The sequence below is a fragment of the Watersipora subatra genome, chromosome 4 (assembly GCF_963576615.1).
Source record: "Watersipora subatra chromosome 4, tzWatSuba1.1, whole genome shotgun sequence".
Taxonomy (NCBI): Eukaryota; Metazoa; Bryozoa; class Gymnolaemata; order Cheilostomatida; family Watersiporidae; genus Watersipora; species Watersipora subatra.
The window spans coordinates 43,289,743-43,304,565 of NC_088711.1; the positions used below are offsets into that span (position 1 = coordinate 43,289,743).

Here is a 14,823-nt window from a genome sequence, read left to right on the forward strand (position 1 = left end):
ACTTAGCATAAACTAAACATGTTGCTGAAGCAGTTATATGAGAGCTACCAGCAGATTTTCTAGGGCACCCAATGTTTCCATGGCTACATTCAATTCCTAGCCTATTTGATATCATTGGTCTCCTAGCAGTTTTGTTGTATGGTGTTATACTTGACAAAATTTGTAAAGACCGGTCGCTGTTGTATCTAAATTCTTTTGGTGCAGGTTGAAATAAAAAATACTTGCAGACAAGTTATAGGTAATATACATGCTATGTACATATGTTTAGCGCTTTTGTATAAAGTTGAGCCCTTCGTTTTCTAAATGAAGACATCAAATAAAAGACAGGCATATATATCCCTAAATTTTATTGGAAAAAATAAATGTAGAAAAATGTTATTCTGCACATATAAGCTCCATGATCATGAAATATATGAATAGTGAATATTGGCAATCCCTAAATATATGAATAGTGAATGTAATATGTGATAAAAACCAAACCGAATAGTAAAGGCAGTATGAAATTATGAACATATAAAGGACTCTACTTTGTAATATCAAACTGCACATTTTCTGCAAAACTTATATCAGCTGCAAGATATGTTTGCTAGTATAGTGGTCCCAACTCCATTGCATGGAATGTATGCCATTCAATTATAACAATCAGATGCTCTACAAGAACTAAGATGCAAAATCTCTTGATGTTTTCTAAGCTAAATAAACATGGAAAATCAAATTTGCAACATTTCTGACAAAAGTGGAGTGAGGTCAGGTCGAATACGGTGTCGAATTCGGGAGAGACACTTTTTGTTAACCTCAGTCGTTTCCCGTAGCAGTGGCAAAATAAGCAACGTTTCTGCTACTATATTTGGCTCGTCTGGGTGATTCTTTTGCATACAATATTGAAACACCTGTAAAATATAAAATCGAGTAACAAACCTGTAAGATTTCAAACAGCTGATTCCCCTTGCAGTGAGCAGCTTGTTGGAAGACTTAGTATACATAACAAGGAGGAGGGCTGTATACAACTTTTAAAAACTTCAGCTATAAAATGAATGAGGAAAAATCTTGCAAATTATCAGATTTGTAATACTGTAAGGTTGATGTGATAATTTAAGTAAAGTTGGGCAAAATATATCCATTCAATTATTTGATTGCTCAAATATGCATCAATGTGAATTTCTGTAGCTATTATGTTGCAATGAACATAATAGACAATTGAATTCACATGCAGTTAAAATTCTTCCAATGTAAATGAGATTAACAATTATAGCTTTGGAAGCTTAAAACCCATAAAACCAGAATGACGACCTTACAAAGTTAATTAAAAAATGTTATCCACCATTTTGCTCTATTCAAAAATAACAAATACACTGATTGACTATTGATGAAGCTTAGCACATGTACATAAGTATCACAGCTCGCCGAGATTAAACAAGGCATAAAGGTGGTCAGTAACCAACTCATAAGCTGAACCTCTCAAATCAATTTTGAAATAGCAATACTTCATTAACAATTTGTGGGAATAAATTAGACATTCCTCGAGGAATCGGATTTGATAGAGATATGTAAATGCTCGCGATTAGTTGTGTCATGTTGTAGCTCAATCTGCTTTGAAAACAATATAATACTGCAATATGCCTATTCAAGACTTCCATGAATACAACAAGCATTGAAGGAGTAACTGAATTTCAGAGCTGGAATAGCGTTGATCATTTCACAGGATATTTGTGTCTATAACTATCCAGATTTGCCACCACTACGTAAGTGGATTTTACTTTCATCTAAACTACCCTTTCGACCAATAAACAAAAGATAGGTATCTTACCATTAGAAGTACTTGTGAGTTACTCGGCAAATCTTTTTAAGCGAATATATGTTCCTGTATGGTGATCGGCTAGTAAAATACAAGCAGCTGCTCGTTACTATGTAATAAATTAAGGGTTGTTTCCCTTATATATAAAATTATATGTACTATGACAGGAGCAGATAACTCAGCGTTGTACTCCTTCTCATAACCCTACTAATATTATTACACCTTTATTTTCTACTGATGGTTAGTGATTTTTGTATTTCACTGTTCTTTTCCTTTGAACAATTAGTAATTAAATACTATTAGTTTCTTTTGTCTAAAATAGTTTGAGAAATGGAGACATTTAGCTCCATTACGCTTCTTTCTAAACTGTCATTTCTCAAACAGTAAAGCTAAAAGATCCTGATTGAAAACAACTAAACAATGGTATGTTTTGAAGAGTCAACACTGCCATTGACATAAAATCACACTAAACGGAAGCTGTATGTAGTGTTCAGGTAGATTAAAACAGTCTATTAGTGGTTAAGTTAATAAAAAACATGAACAGATTATGAAAAGATCTGTAATTTGTCTTTGAATATCATTACTATTCAATTTGCAAATTATTGCTGGTTTTTTTCTAAAATGCTGGAAAGATACCCTAGCCTGAATGATGAGCATAAGAAAACCACTGGCATCACTGAAAATCATCAAGAACCTAGCTCTTAGGAGCAACAAAATACTTGCGGCAGCTATCTGCATTTAACTTATTGTAAAACCTCTAATTGAACGCCATCTCTAATTGAATGCCACCTCTGTTTGAACGCCACCTCTATTTGAACACCACTTCTATTTAAACGCCACCTCTATTTGACTGCCACTATGGAAGGGTTGAAAAATAGAGCGCCACTTTGACATTCTTAGATCTTTACAAACCCATAATAGTGATCAATAGAAAAGTGTCCACAAAATCGTATTAATTGTTTACATCAATAACAATTAATTCTCTTGTTGTTCAATTCCAGAGCTTTTTGCTTTTTTTCGTTAAAACTGTGAAAGCAACACCATAGAAATAATTAATAACTGTATCAGGCTAATAGTAGTCCCTTTTTTAACGCGGTCTTAAAGACCGCATTTTATAACTCTGTAGTACATGTATATATAAAAAACCGTTTACATTTAGGATGGTATATGAATGACTAGTTTTAGGCTAAAGGTTGTGTTTAGGAAGCAAAACTCTTATGCGTTGCATTTGTGTCAAATGCAACGCACAAATTTTGCTCTTCTAAAAAAATTCCTGGATGCTAATATAAACTAGTTCAGCAGTGCATAAGAAGTTAAAGATGTGACTGCATCTAAAAAGTTGATCAAATGAAATTAAGATCAATAAAAAGCTAGACCATCAGCTTCAATTTGATGTCATTTTTGTCTTTGTAGACAAACCCTGTCCAATGAGATAAGCGTTTAAATGAGATCATTTTTTTAAACGCTCAGATTCAAGTGGGTGCTTCATTCGTGACGTGTATAGTAATACATGTGAAAAGAGTCCACAAGCGATAAATATAAGATCTTTTTTTTAGCCAATCATCAGCACAAAATTTTTATATCAGTTATAATAAATGTTATCGCTCGTAAAACGCGTTGTCTGTGATCTCGAAGTTTTACTCAATCGCGCAGAATTTTCTGAGCATCAGGTGGTTAAAGTTGGGGGCAGACAGCTTATGGTTAGAGCTGACAGGCGTCAGCAGCAGTTTGCTGCAAAGGAAGATAAGAGAATGGAGGTAAATTTATCTTTAACTTTGAGTCTCCTATATATATATATATATATATATATATATGTATACTGTTGTGTTTACATTCAGATTATATTTCCTTGTTTGAGACTATAATGTACTATAATGCACAGTGAGTTCTTGCTACAAAATAAACGATGTTGATTGTTAAATTGACGGCTAAGTAATAAAATTATAACTTGCTATCACGAATCGTCGTTTCATAATTATTTTATCGTTTCACCTAGCTATAATATTTGCTTCAAATTTTCTTTGGCAGTTTCACCTAGTAAATTAGATTTATGATTAGAATTTATATTCACTGCTCACTTGTAGAAAACGAGAAAAATCAATTGATCAATGCTCATCTTTAACTCCCAGAAACAAAACTTTGAATTGCTGGCTCGGAGTGCTTATTTTTAAAATTACACTCGCAATATATCTAACTCCCAATTTGAAAGCTTTCATTAAATACGCGTTTGAACGACATATCGATGAATGATATATATTTATTACATTTGTTTTATTGATTACAGGATGCTTATATGGCGTTACCAGTGGAACAGCTGTGTCAGTTTGGAAACTGCCATAGTTGGGAAAGAGGGACATGAATGTGTGCTGTACAAACCATAATGTTTTGTTTAAATTTGCTGCAGTAGATTAATTAGTCCTATTATATGAGCTGAAACTATGTGAGTGGCCACGACTTGTTTGGATGTTTTTAATGCAAACTTAATGCCGAGATGAAAATTTTTTGTTTTGTAAAAATTATATAATAAAATACTGTTTTTAAAGATAATGCAAAACATGATTTGCAAGAACATATTGAATACATCATAGCCCCGTTGCCACCTATGCTGAAAACTTGTCTGACAGATGGATTTATGAAGTGTAATCAAAGCTGTATTGACAGGTACTTTTGCGTAGCTCGACTCAATTCCAACGGACGAAATAATAAAAGCTCAAAAAATTTTATGCTCCACACTGCCAAGTACAAACAGGTGAGTCCACCAACCAGGTGCAAGAATGGCTTTATTAATCCTTTGACCAAAATCGGTGGGTTGATAGAAATTGACGTGTTGCATTCACTATTTCGGTCAACTCATAAAACTATTTGTTTAGTGCTTGAATCAACTAATCAAATGTGACCAGTAAATTTTTTTCTACAAATTGGTACTATTCCTGACTACATAACGTTGACTATACATGACTTTTTAGGAATGTAAATGGTTTCGCCATATATTCGAACATATACTTTACAAACATGTGGCTAGCTTATTTTATTTAGTAACTAGTTTCCAGTGTGGGTAGCAACTGAGAACTTCGCTGATACAAAGGCCGCGATGAAATGAGTTAACTCGACGACCTAATTACCGTAGACTGGCAGAATCGTCGACGGTACGCAAATGTTTACACAGCATTTAGAGAAAACTAATATGACAAATTTTTAAATTTCTTTATTTGAGGCGTTTGAGACATTTATAATAATGTATCTGTAGCTAGATTCAACATTTTATTATAGCAATCATGAGCAAATACAAAATAAAATATATGCCAAAGAGTCGCGTAGGACTAGACTTTTATCGCAATAGCCAATGTGAATACGAGAGATAGAGACAGACTATTTCACTATATACATCATTTGGGCAAGTCTAGGCACATATTTTTTTTTGAGCGTTTTTACAGCAATCAATTTTTGCCGATTTTAGTCTTCAAATATCTTGACAATGAGATCGCCTAAAACAACAGATAACATATCAACTGATACAAAAAATCAATACTTTCTGTTGAAATCAACTAAAATTTGACGCAATCACATCTTCAAGGTCAGAAGACACTGGGGAAGGTATTGAAAAACCAGAATATGAAAACCAAACTTTTACGCATTGCTTTTGTGCTAAATGCAACGTGTAAAGGTTTTGCTGTCCCAAAAACTGTTTGAAAGCTAATATCGACTAGTTCAGCACTGCAGAAGAAGAGTTTACGTCAGAAGACATTGTGGAAAGTATTCGACAAACAGAAGAAGCTCGTTCCATTGAAAGTGACAATCAGAACGCAGCTGGCTGAGCAAACGATGCAAATATTTTTGGTTTAAGAACGTTAATTGTTGTTTCTAAATGTAATATAAGTTTGGTTCGTTTATGTCACTTGTTCATGAATATATGTTAGCAGCATTTGATAGATTATTATTATATAGGGCCTAACTTATAAACTTGCAGATTTATAGCGTATTACTTGATAGCATCCTGCAATATGATCTTACAATGGATTCTCGTAACTCCTCTTCTATTGCACATAAAAGGCTAGTTTTGGCTGCAAACTGTAGCAAACATATCAATAAGTGCAATGAGCTTTTATGCGACATTGTTAGTATAGATATAAAAATAAAAACATGTCTTCAAATTTAGAATGAAATAAAAATTGAAATCTCCAACAAATTGCAAAGCAGGGCCCAGGCTAAAATATTATCACAGATTAAATTCAAGCAATTGATAATTGGTAAAGATATATATCGGTTTTTCAATGCATATTTATTAAGAGATCTTTGACAAGTTGGAGGTAAGTTGACAGATTTATTGCATCCAAAAGGATTAACACCGCTCCAACAGAAAAAGAGGGCAAGATATAGGCAACATTCGCTTTGTCCATAAAAAGGCTAAATTTATTTTCCCAAAATTCTGATGAGCCTTTTGAAAAATGTAACGCCAGCCTTTATTTGAACGCCAGCCTTTATTTGACTGCCACCATAGAGGAAAAGTTGAAAAATAGAGCGCTATAGTTTTCAATTTTACGGTAAATTGTAGCGAGTGTACATGTACAGTGAATTGAAACTAAGGGCATGCCCACCCCTTAACTTGAAATTACCATAATCTTAAACCATAAACCGAGTGAAAGCAATAAGAAAAAGGAGAAAAGTTGTCTATACAAACTAATATTACCACAGTTACGGAAGAGTCCATAAATTAGAAAGTCAAGTCTCGTCTTTTTCCTTTTGGAAGAGCAGAAGGGAAAGATCTTGGAACAGATTAGGCAATTTATGGTACATGTATTTTACTGTTCATATAACGTAAAAACCCCACAATGTAAACGTTCCCGGAACGGATTATTTACATTGTAGGAGCATCTACTGCATTTGTTTCTGATCGACCTGACCAAGCAAAAAGGTTCTTTACTAAAAATAGTTGTGAAGAATCACATCTAGCTGCTACATGCAAACAATTTGTAGAACTTTTAAAAACTTAAATAGAATCTTGTCTAGTAGTAAATCAATTGAAAATAATAAGCTATTACTAGACACATTGACGACATAGCAGATCTATAATACCCACATATCGCTGTAAACTAGTCATTATGAATATTGCGCAATAAGCACACACCTCGGGGAGAGCTATTACCAGTTGTAGCATATTTTCTTTCAACTAGTGCAATGTCACATGACACATGAGTGATAGCTGGCGTCATTGCTTGAAGCCTGAGCTTCAGTAGTATCAACAGAATTAGAGTAAGTGATGTAGACTATGGCTAGTTTAACGTGACAAATATTGCCCAGGTCATTATGATCAATGTTGGTGCACACCTTCGAGTGTCCTATAAAACATTGATTACTTGCTCTTGTCACGGACCAATCATCTAGCTCGTGACAGAATGTATGAGCTGTGGGTAGACTGCGCTGCATGCGAAGAAAAGCAATGAGCCTCTGTTTTTTAGGTTACAAAAAAGTTTGGTTAATGTTGCTTTTCGTTCAAGATCAAAGGTAGAAGCAAGGGCTCATTTTCACTGGAAGGGTAGTTAAATATGATTCACATTTGCCTATATGAAAATGTAATCACATTCACCTACAAAACTGGGACACTTCAACAAACTTCTAACGTCATCAAGTTGGAAATTACTCAAATTTTAAAGCCAAGTATGTGTTCAAAGTTTAAATCATATATTAAAAAATTTTCATCCAACGGTGATCATAAGTGAATATTTGACTAAAATTAGTTTTTTGAAGGAAACAAACACACTGAGCATTAATTAATCGACGCCATTGGCTGTTATATAATGGAATATATTGGTTGATACTTTACAAATCAACGGTATAAATGGCTAAGTGGTTGGTGACTATATATGAACACAGTACTAGAGCCACACAATTGCTTCATCATAACTAACAAGTTTAACTGTGTTTGATTTATTGTTCATAAAACCAATTTTTTAGAGCGTGCAAGCGCCAACACCAACCTCATCAATTTTCACTTAATCAGTTTTACGTCGAAAAAAATACATCAATCTAAAAACTAAAAAAATATTTGCAAGTAAAATTTGGTAGATAAAAGTTGAGGAGAATTTGACTAGACTCTTACAACTTACTGGTAACATCTTGTCTTGCAATCTCTCAACCTGGTCGGTACGCTGTAGGCCCTCCCTGTCTGACATGAAAATAACGAAGGCTAAAAGGACAGCTATGTCCTCCAGATTTAGATTCAATTTTTGAAGCCTTGAGTTGACACTAAAAAGAATATCAGTTTGTGAGCCTCCAACATTGCATAGAAATGGAACCGTTTGTCCTTCACCTTCCTCAACAAGAGCACGAGAATTGAAAAACATTCTATTTGTTGTAAATAATCGAAATCTGAAAATTTTTGAGACACAATCAATTTTAGAGTCGAGCTTCAATGAATACAAACTTTCATCATACAAACAAAAAATATCAAAGTTTCAAAGGATATTAAAGACGATGATACCACAAAATGATTGCTATCGGCAGTAAATGGTGGGTCTTAGATATACGTCATAACACTTGCTGAGGTGAGGCTCGAATCCAATGTTGATAAAATAGTAAGACAATACGTCATTTCCAGGGTTGGCCGATTAAAATCAAATGATTTAAATCCTAAAAAATCATGTTTGATGATTTTTTTGATTTTTTCCATGTCAGAAAATGGGACTTATAGAGGGTCTACTGTGAATATGAACTGCACAACTTGATCAAAATTAAAATAAAAAACAACTTTTAATAAATTAAAGTGATGCAAAGTTGTTTTGTTGCTAATGTTTTCATGTGGCACACTTCAATAATATAAAATAATATTATGTTAGCAGTTAGAAAAAAAGCTGGTAATTGATGTTTTCAAAAAAATTCAATTTTTTTCATTTAAACAAAAAATCATGATTTTTTCCAACCCTGGTCAGTTCATTCTTAATAATCAAGAAAGCAAGCCAAACACAGCAGAGTGATCAAATTATAAAGATGGAGCATCCTTATCACTCTGATAACAAAGCTTTAGAAACACACTTAGAATGCTGCAGAAGGAACCCCCAATCCTTGTCTAAGTCATCACAGCCAATATAAGAGCATGTGTGAAACTCAAATAACATTTCAAAACATAAAATTTGAAGTTGCACAAAATTTTTATTGATAAATTTAATGCCAGCAGCAAGAGCAGAAGACCGTCTATGGAAAACTGATCAAACAAAAAATTTTCATCTCATCCTCGCTGGCAGCATATCAAAAAGCATATAGCACATATTAAAATACAGTCAAACATGGATAACTCGTCCACGGATAGCTCGAACACATGGTTAATTCGAACATTTCCTTTGGTCCGTTCCCACGTAATGATAAATTGCTATAGATAACTCGAACTCAACACTGTTAATTCGAACTGTTTTTTTGCCCAACAGCTACCGAAACGGTTGTTTTCGCTTTAGAAAATCACTTTATTCAAAGCCATAGAGGTAAACTTCATCTTTTCGTAATTCATAAGCGTCGTTATTACCACCATCGGCAAAATATTTTTGTCAACGACTTTTCTAAAAGTTTGGTGAAATTTGATTTATACTGCGATACGATGAATAGCACGGGCTAGCCGGGTCACGCGCGCAAGAATTTTCGCCACGCACATACAAAACAAAAATCGCATGTTGTTTTGTATGTGCGTGGCGAGAATCCTTGAGTGCGTGACTCGGCTAGCCCGTGATGAGTAGTTTTCCGACGTTGATTCCGTGTTGAATCAACGTCGGAATGTTGAATGTTTAAAACGTCTTAAAAAATGTTGTAATTAAACGTATACGTTGTCTGAGCTACAAAAAACTATTCATCGTTTGACCTAAACACAGAATACGTGTGTACATTCAATAAGTATCTATTAAAAAAGTGTGAGTGATATAGAATGTACCGTAAAACCTCGTAAAACTTTTAATTGAACTGCCTCGGAGTGTTGCTCTTAACGAATCCCAGGTAAAGTAAGGTAATCTGCATAAACTTCAAGAAAAAACGGCAAAATTGATCGTGGGTAAAACCCCAAAAGAAAAAAATGTCTTTTCTTTTGAGCATTTCAACAACGATCAAGTTTTGCCAATGTCAATCTGAAAAACATCCTGGCAATAACATCACCTCAAACAACAAACCAATCTCAAGTGATAGAAAAATCTCTATACTTTTTCATGAAAACGTTTTAAACTTTACATTAGAAGCATTTAATTTGAAACAAGCCATTTGTGCTTTTGATTTATATTATAGTTTGTATATGTACATGTATCTACTAATAAATAAGTAAATATATGGACTTGTGACAGTGCTCTGATAACTTGAATGCTCTGATAATTCGAACACTTTTGCTCGGTCCCTTGAAGTTCGAGTTATCCATGTTTGACTGTATATCATCAATTTAATGTTCAACGCTACAATCATACAACTATTATAGTAGGCAATTATTTTTTGTGAAAATAGTGCCATTCAAAGGCACTAGTGGGAAATGTTTGCAATTTTATTTCATATTGCTCTATAGGTGGCAAAAAGTAGCATTAAAATACTACTCTTACGAACTAATCCCTTTGACATATGATGTCAAAGAAACCTTGTGAATCTCTGCTGCACTGCGATGAACACTATTTTAACATGTGCAAATATAAATTGCCGCTGTGAGACAAGCAATGCCCTATTGACTAACGGTTACAATGCTGAAGTACATGTCCATTATTGATCTGTTTGAGCGCAATTATACTAAGCAGATTTAACCATGAATTTAACCACATGTAATCAAGGAAACTTCTCAGTAAAATAACTCCAAAATCATTTTGTCATTAATTTTACTCCACTACATTATCTCTAACGCTTGATGCATAAAAACTGTATCACATAAAATTACTATTACTAAGTAGTTATTAGTTGGCTTGCGACCAATCAAAACTAAAAAACCTAGCGAATCGTTCAACTACGATCACTTATGTGTAAATAAAAACTGGAACCTACAACCTTTTGAGAGGACAAGACGTTAAAAATTGGAGTTAGCTGATCAGGTTTTGTCCTTACATTTATAGGAAATCCGTTATGAAACTTCGTTAGAACTGCCGAGAGAACATGAAAAAAGCAACTACTATAAAGGAAAGAATAAAATAGAGTATTAAATAAAACCCATTAGTAGCTAATTTATAAATTGTCCTGCAGCTTCTTAGCTTAAAAAAAGACCAAAATCTACTCGAGCCAAACCCAAAACCCTCAATGCCTGTACACTCACGCTATTCAAAAGTAATGCAGATATTTACTGCCCCTTTTATTAATAGCGAGACAAGCAGCGTATCATTACATTAGCAGAAGCAAAAACTTCCCAGTTTTTGAATGCGCTGAATACAAACTACCGTATATACTACACAAACAAAAACTATCACAAACAATACTCACGACGGAAAATGTGTTTTAAAAAACATTCAAACTATTGCGAGTCCGAAATCTGTTTATAGCAAATAAAAATCGTTAAATTTTATGGGATGAGCAGAGGGCCAACTAACCTGTGCATTGCATCAGCAAATTCTTGGCCGGCAACCGTGATAAACAAGTAGAGGGGACAGAGGAAGAGATCACCGGTCTCGTTGTCAAGGAAAGCCATGGCCTTCACGTCGTTATACGTGCTTTTGTGTCTGATGCAAGGGAAGCACAAGAAGAAATAAGAAATGGGGAAGCAACAAGGCAGAGCACAGGCAGACTTACCGATGCAATCCATCTACAAACTCCTCGCCAACCAAGTCACTCAACAAGAATATGGGAGAGAGAAATATATCTCCCGTCTCGTTGTCATAGAGTAATGTAGCTTCCTTGTTCAGCAGCAGGCTTTTATGCCTGGCGCACAAAAGAAACAGCGTCAAAACAAGCTGCCAGCGGAACCGTAAAAGCTACACTGCCTTAGAGAAACTTCCAACATTTTCTAGCTTATATCAGAAAGTTTTAAGCGCATATACATCCCTTGTGAGGAATTTAGCACTATAACACAGCTACAAATTCTGATGTAATATGTTTTTAGCGAACGCTTCTTTGTAATAAATTTTGTATAGCATGTTGAATCGTCCTTTGAAGATAAATTAAAGCAATGAGTCTTGCAAAGAGGCAGGATATTGGCAGAATCAAGCATCGTGTAAGTTTGTCCCTGACTAAAATAACAAATATAGGCCTTGTTTGAGTTGATAAAATCTCTTATCCGAGTTGATAAAAACTTTTACTCGAGTTGATAAAAACTTTTACTCGAGTTGATAAAAACTCTTATTCGAGTTGATAAAAACTCTTATTCGAGTTGATAAAAACTCTTATTCGAGTTGATAAAAACTCTTATTCGAGTTGATAAAAACTCTTATTCGAGTTGATAAAAACTCTTATTCGAGTTGATAAAAACTCTTATTTGAGTTGATAAAAACTCTTATTCGAGTTGATAAAAGCTCTTATTCGAGTTGATAAAAAATCGTATTCGAGTTGATAAAAAGTCTTATTCAAGTTGATAAAAGCTCTTATTCGAGTTGATAAAAACTCTTATTCGAGTTGATAAAAACTCTTATTCGAGTTGATGAAAACTCTTATTTGAGTTGATAAAACTCTTATTCGAGTTGATAAAAGCTCTTATTCGAGTTGATAAAAACTCTTATTCAAGTTGATAAAAACTCTTATTCGAGTTGATAAAAACTCTTATTCGAGTTGATAAAAACTCGTATTCGAGTTGATAAAAAGTCTTATTCGAGTTGATAAAAGCTCTTATTCGAGTTGATAAAAACTCTTATTCGAGTTGATAAAAACTCTAATTCGAGTTGATAAAAACTCTTATTTGAGTTGATAAAAACTCTAATTCGAGTTGATAAAAACTCTAATTCGAGTTGATAAAAACTCTTATTCGAGTTGATAAAAGCTCTTATTCGAGTTGATAAAAACTCTTATTCAAGTTGATAAAAACTCTTATTCGAGTTGATAAAAACTCTTATTCGAGTTGATAAAAACTCGTATTCGAGTTGATAAAAAGTCTTATTCGAGTTGATAAAAGCTCTTATTTGAGTTGATAAAAACTCTTATTCGAGTTAATAGAAACTCTTATTCGAGTTGATAAAAACTATTATTCGAGTTGATAAAAGCTCTTATTCGAGTTGATAAAAGCTCTTATTTGAGTTGATAAAACTCTTATTCAAGTTGATAAAAACTCTTATTCGAGTTAATAAAAGCTCTTATTTGAGTTGATAAAAACTCTTATTCAAGTTGATAAAAACTCTTATTCGAGTTGATAAAAACTCTTATTCGAGTTGATAAAAACTCGTATTCGAGTTGATAAAAAGTCTTATTCGAGTTGATAAAAGCTCTTATTTGAGTTGATAAAAACTCTTATTCGAGTTAATAAAAACTCTTATTCGAGTTGATAAAAACTATTATTCGAGTTGATAAAAGCTCTTATTCGAGTTGATAAAAGCTCTTATTTGAGTTGATAAAACTCTTATTCAAGTTGATAAAAACTCTTATTCGAGTTGATAAAAACTCTTATTTGAGTTGATAAAACGGGTCAAATCAAAGGACTAACCATTATTATTTTTTGAGAATAGCTTCCGAAGATCACCTGTTGCCAATCTAATTGGAAAGCAAACAATAAGCTGTACAACCAGCCTGTTCACAGGAACAATGAACGAAATATTGGTGTGTAAAATGACTACTAATGCTACTACATACCAAATAAACAAGTCCAAAATTTTCCTTGCATGTACCAAGTCAGCAGATATGTGACCTTGAGATGTATTTGATAGAAAGAGTCAGTAGATGCTAGCGATGCATAGTTGATATAGTTTATGAAAACTCTAGTTGATAGAGAGGTATAGTTGATATAGTCGATAAAAGTTCTAGTTTTTAGAGAGATATAGTTGATATAGAGAGTCTATAATAACTGTAGTTTATAGAGAGATATAGGTGATATAGAGAGTATATAAAAACTCTAGTCCATAGAGAGATACAGTTGATATAGGGAGTCTATAAAAACTCTAGTTTATAGAGAGATATAGTTGATATAGAGAGTATATAAGAACTCTAGTTTATAGAGAAATATAGTTGATCTAGAGAGTCTATAAAAGCTCTAGTTTATAGAGAGATATAGTTGATATGGAGAATCTGTAAGAACTCTAGTTTATAAAAAATATAGTTGATATAGAGAGTCTATAATAACACTAGTTTATAGAGAGATATAGTTGATATAGAGAGTATATAAGAACTCTAGTTTATAGAGAAATATAGTTGATCTAGAGAGTCTATAAAAGCTCTAGTTTATAGAGAGATATAGTTGATATGGAGAATCTGTAAGAACTCTAGTTTATAAAAACATATAGTTGATATAGAGAGTCTATAATAACTCTAGTTTATAGAGAGATATAGTTGATATAGAAAGTCTATAATAACACTAGTTTATAGAGAGATATAGTTGATATAGAGTATATAAAAACTCTAGTTTATAGAGAGATACAGTTGATATAGAGAGTCGATAAAAACTCTAGTTTATAGAGAGATATAGTTGATATAGAGAGTATATAAGTACTCTAGTCTAGAGTGAGATGTAGTTGATCTAGAGTCTATAAAAACTCCAGTCTATAGAGAGATATGGTTGATATAGAGAATCTGTAAGAACTCTAGTTTATAGAGAAATATAGTTGATACAGAGAGTCTATAATAACTCTAGTTTATAGAGAGATATAGGTGATATAGAGAGTATATAAAAACTCTAGTCTATAGAGAGATACAGTTGATATAGAGAGTCTATAATAACTCTAGTTTATAGAGAGATACAGTTGATATAGTGAGTCTATAAGTACTCTAGTTTATAGAGCGATATGGTTGATATAGAGAGTCTATAAGTACTCTAGTCTAGAGTGAGATGTAGTTGATCTAGAGTCTATAAAAACTCCAGTCTATAGAGAGATATGGTTGATATGGAGAATATGTAAGAACTCTAGTTTATAGAGAAATATAGTTGATCTAGAGAGTCTATAAGAACTCTAGTCTATATA

At 33.2% G+C, this 14,823-nt stretch overlaps 2 protein-coding genes across 3 annotated transcripts in view; one reads left to right on the plus strand and one right to left on the minus strand.

Annotated features, from left to right (window-relative positions):
• The window catches only part of LOC137395170 (uncharacterized methyltransferase YdaC-like), a 265,899-nt gene that overhangs the window by 70,049 nt on the left and 181,027 nt on the right, over positions 1 to 14,823 (plus strand). The window lies entirely within an intron of this gene.
• Positions 331 to 14,823, minus strand: part of LOC137392768 (peroxisome proliferator-activated receptor alpha-like) — a 44,747-nt gene continuing 30,254 nt past the window's right edge. The window contains exons 5-7 of one of the 2 annotated variants that reach the window (XM_068079089.1): positions 11,320 to 11,448; positions 7,900 to 8,038; positions 331 to 890 (exon numbers count right to left, since the gene is read on the minus strand). In XM_068079089.1, the coding sequence (XP_067935190.1) occupies positions 711 to 890; positions 7,900 to 8,038; positions 11,320 to 11,448 (448 nt within the window). In that variant the 3' untranslated portion in view covers positions 331 to 710. Of the gene's footprint in view, positions 891 to 7,899; positions 8,039 to 11,319; positions 11,449 to 11,518; positions 11,648 to 14,823 lie in introns of both variants that reach the window. The other variant, XM_068079090.1, reaches the window with a different exon arrangement.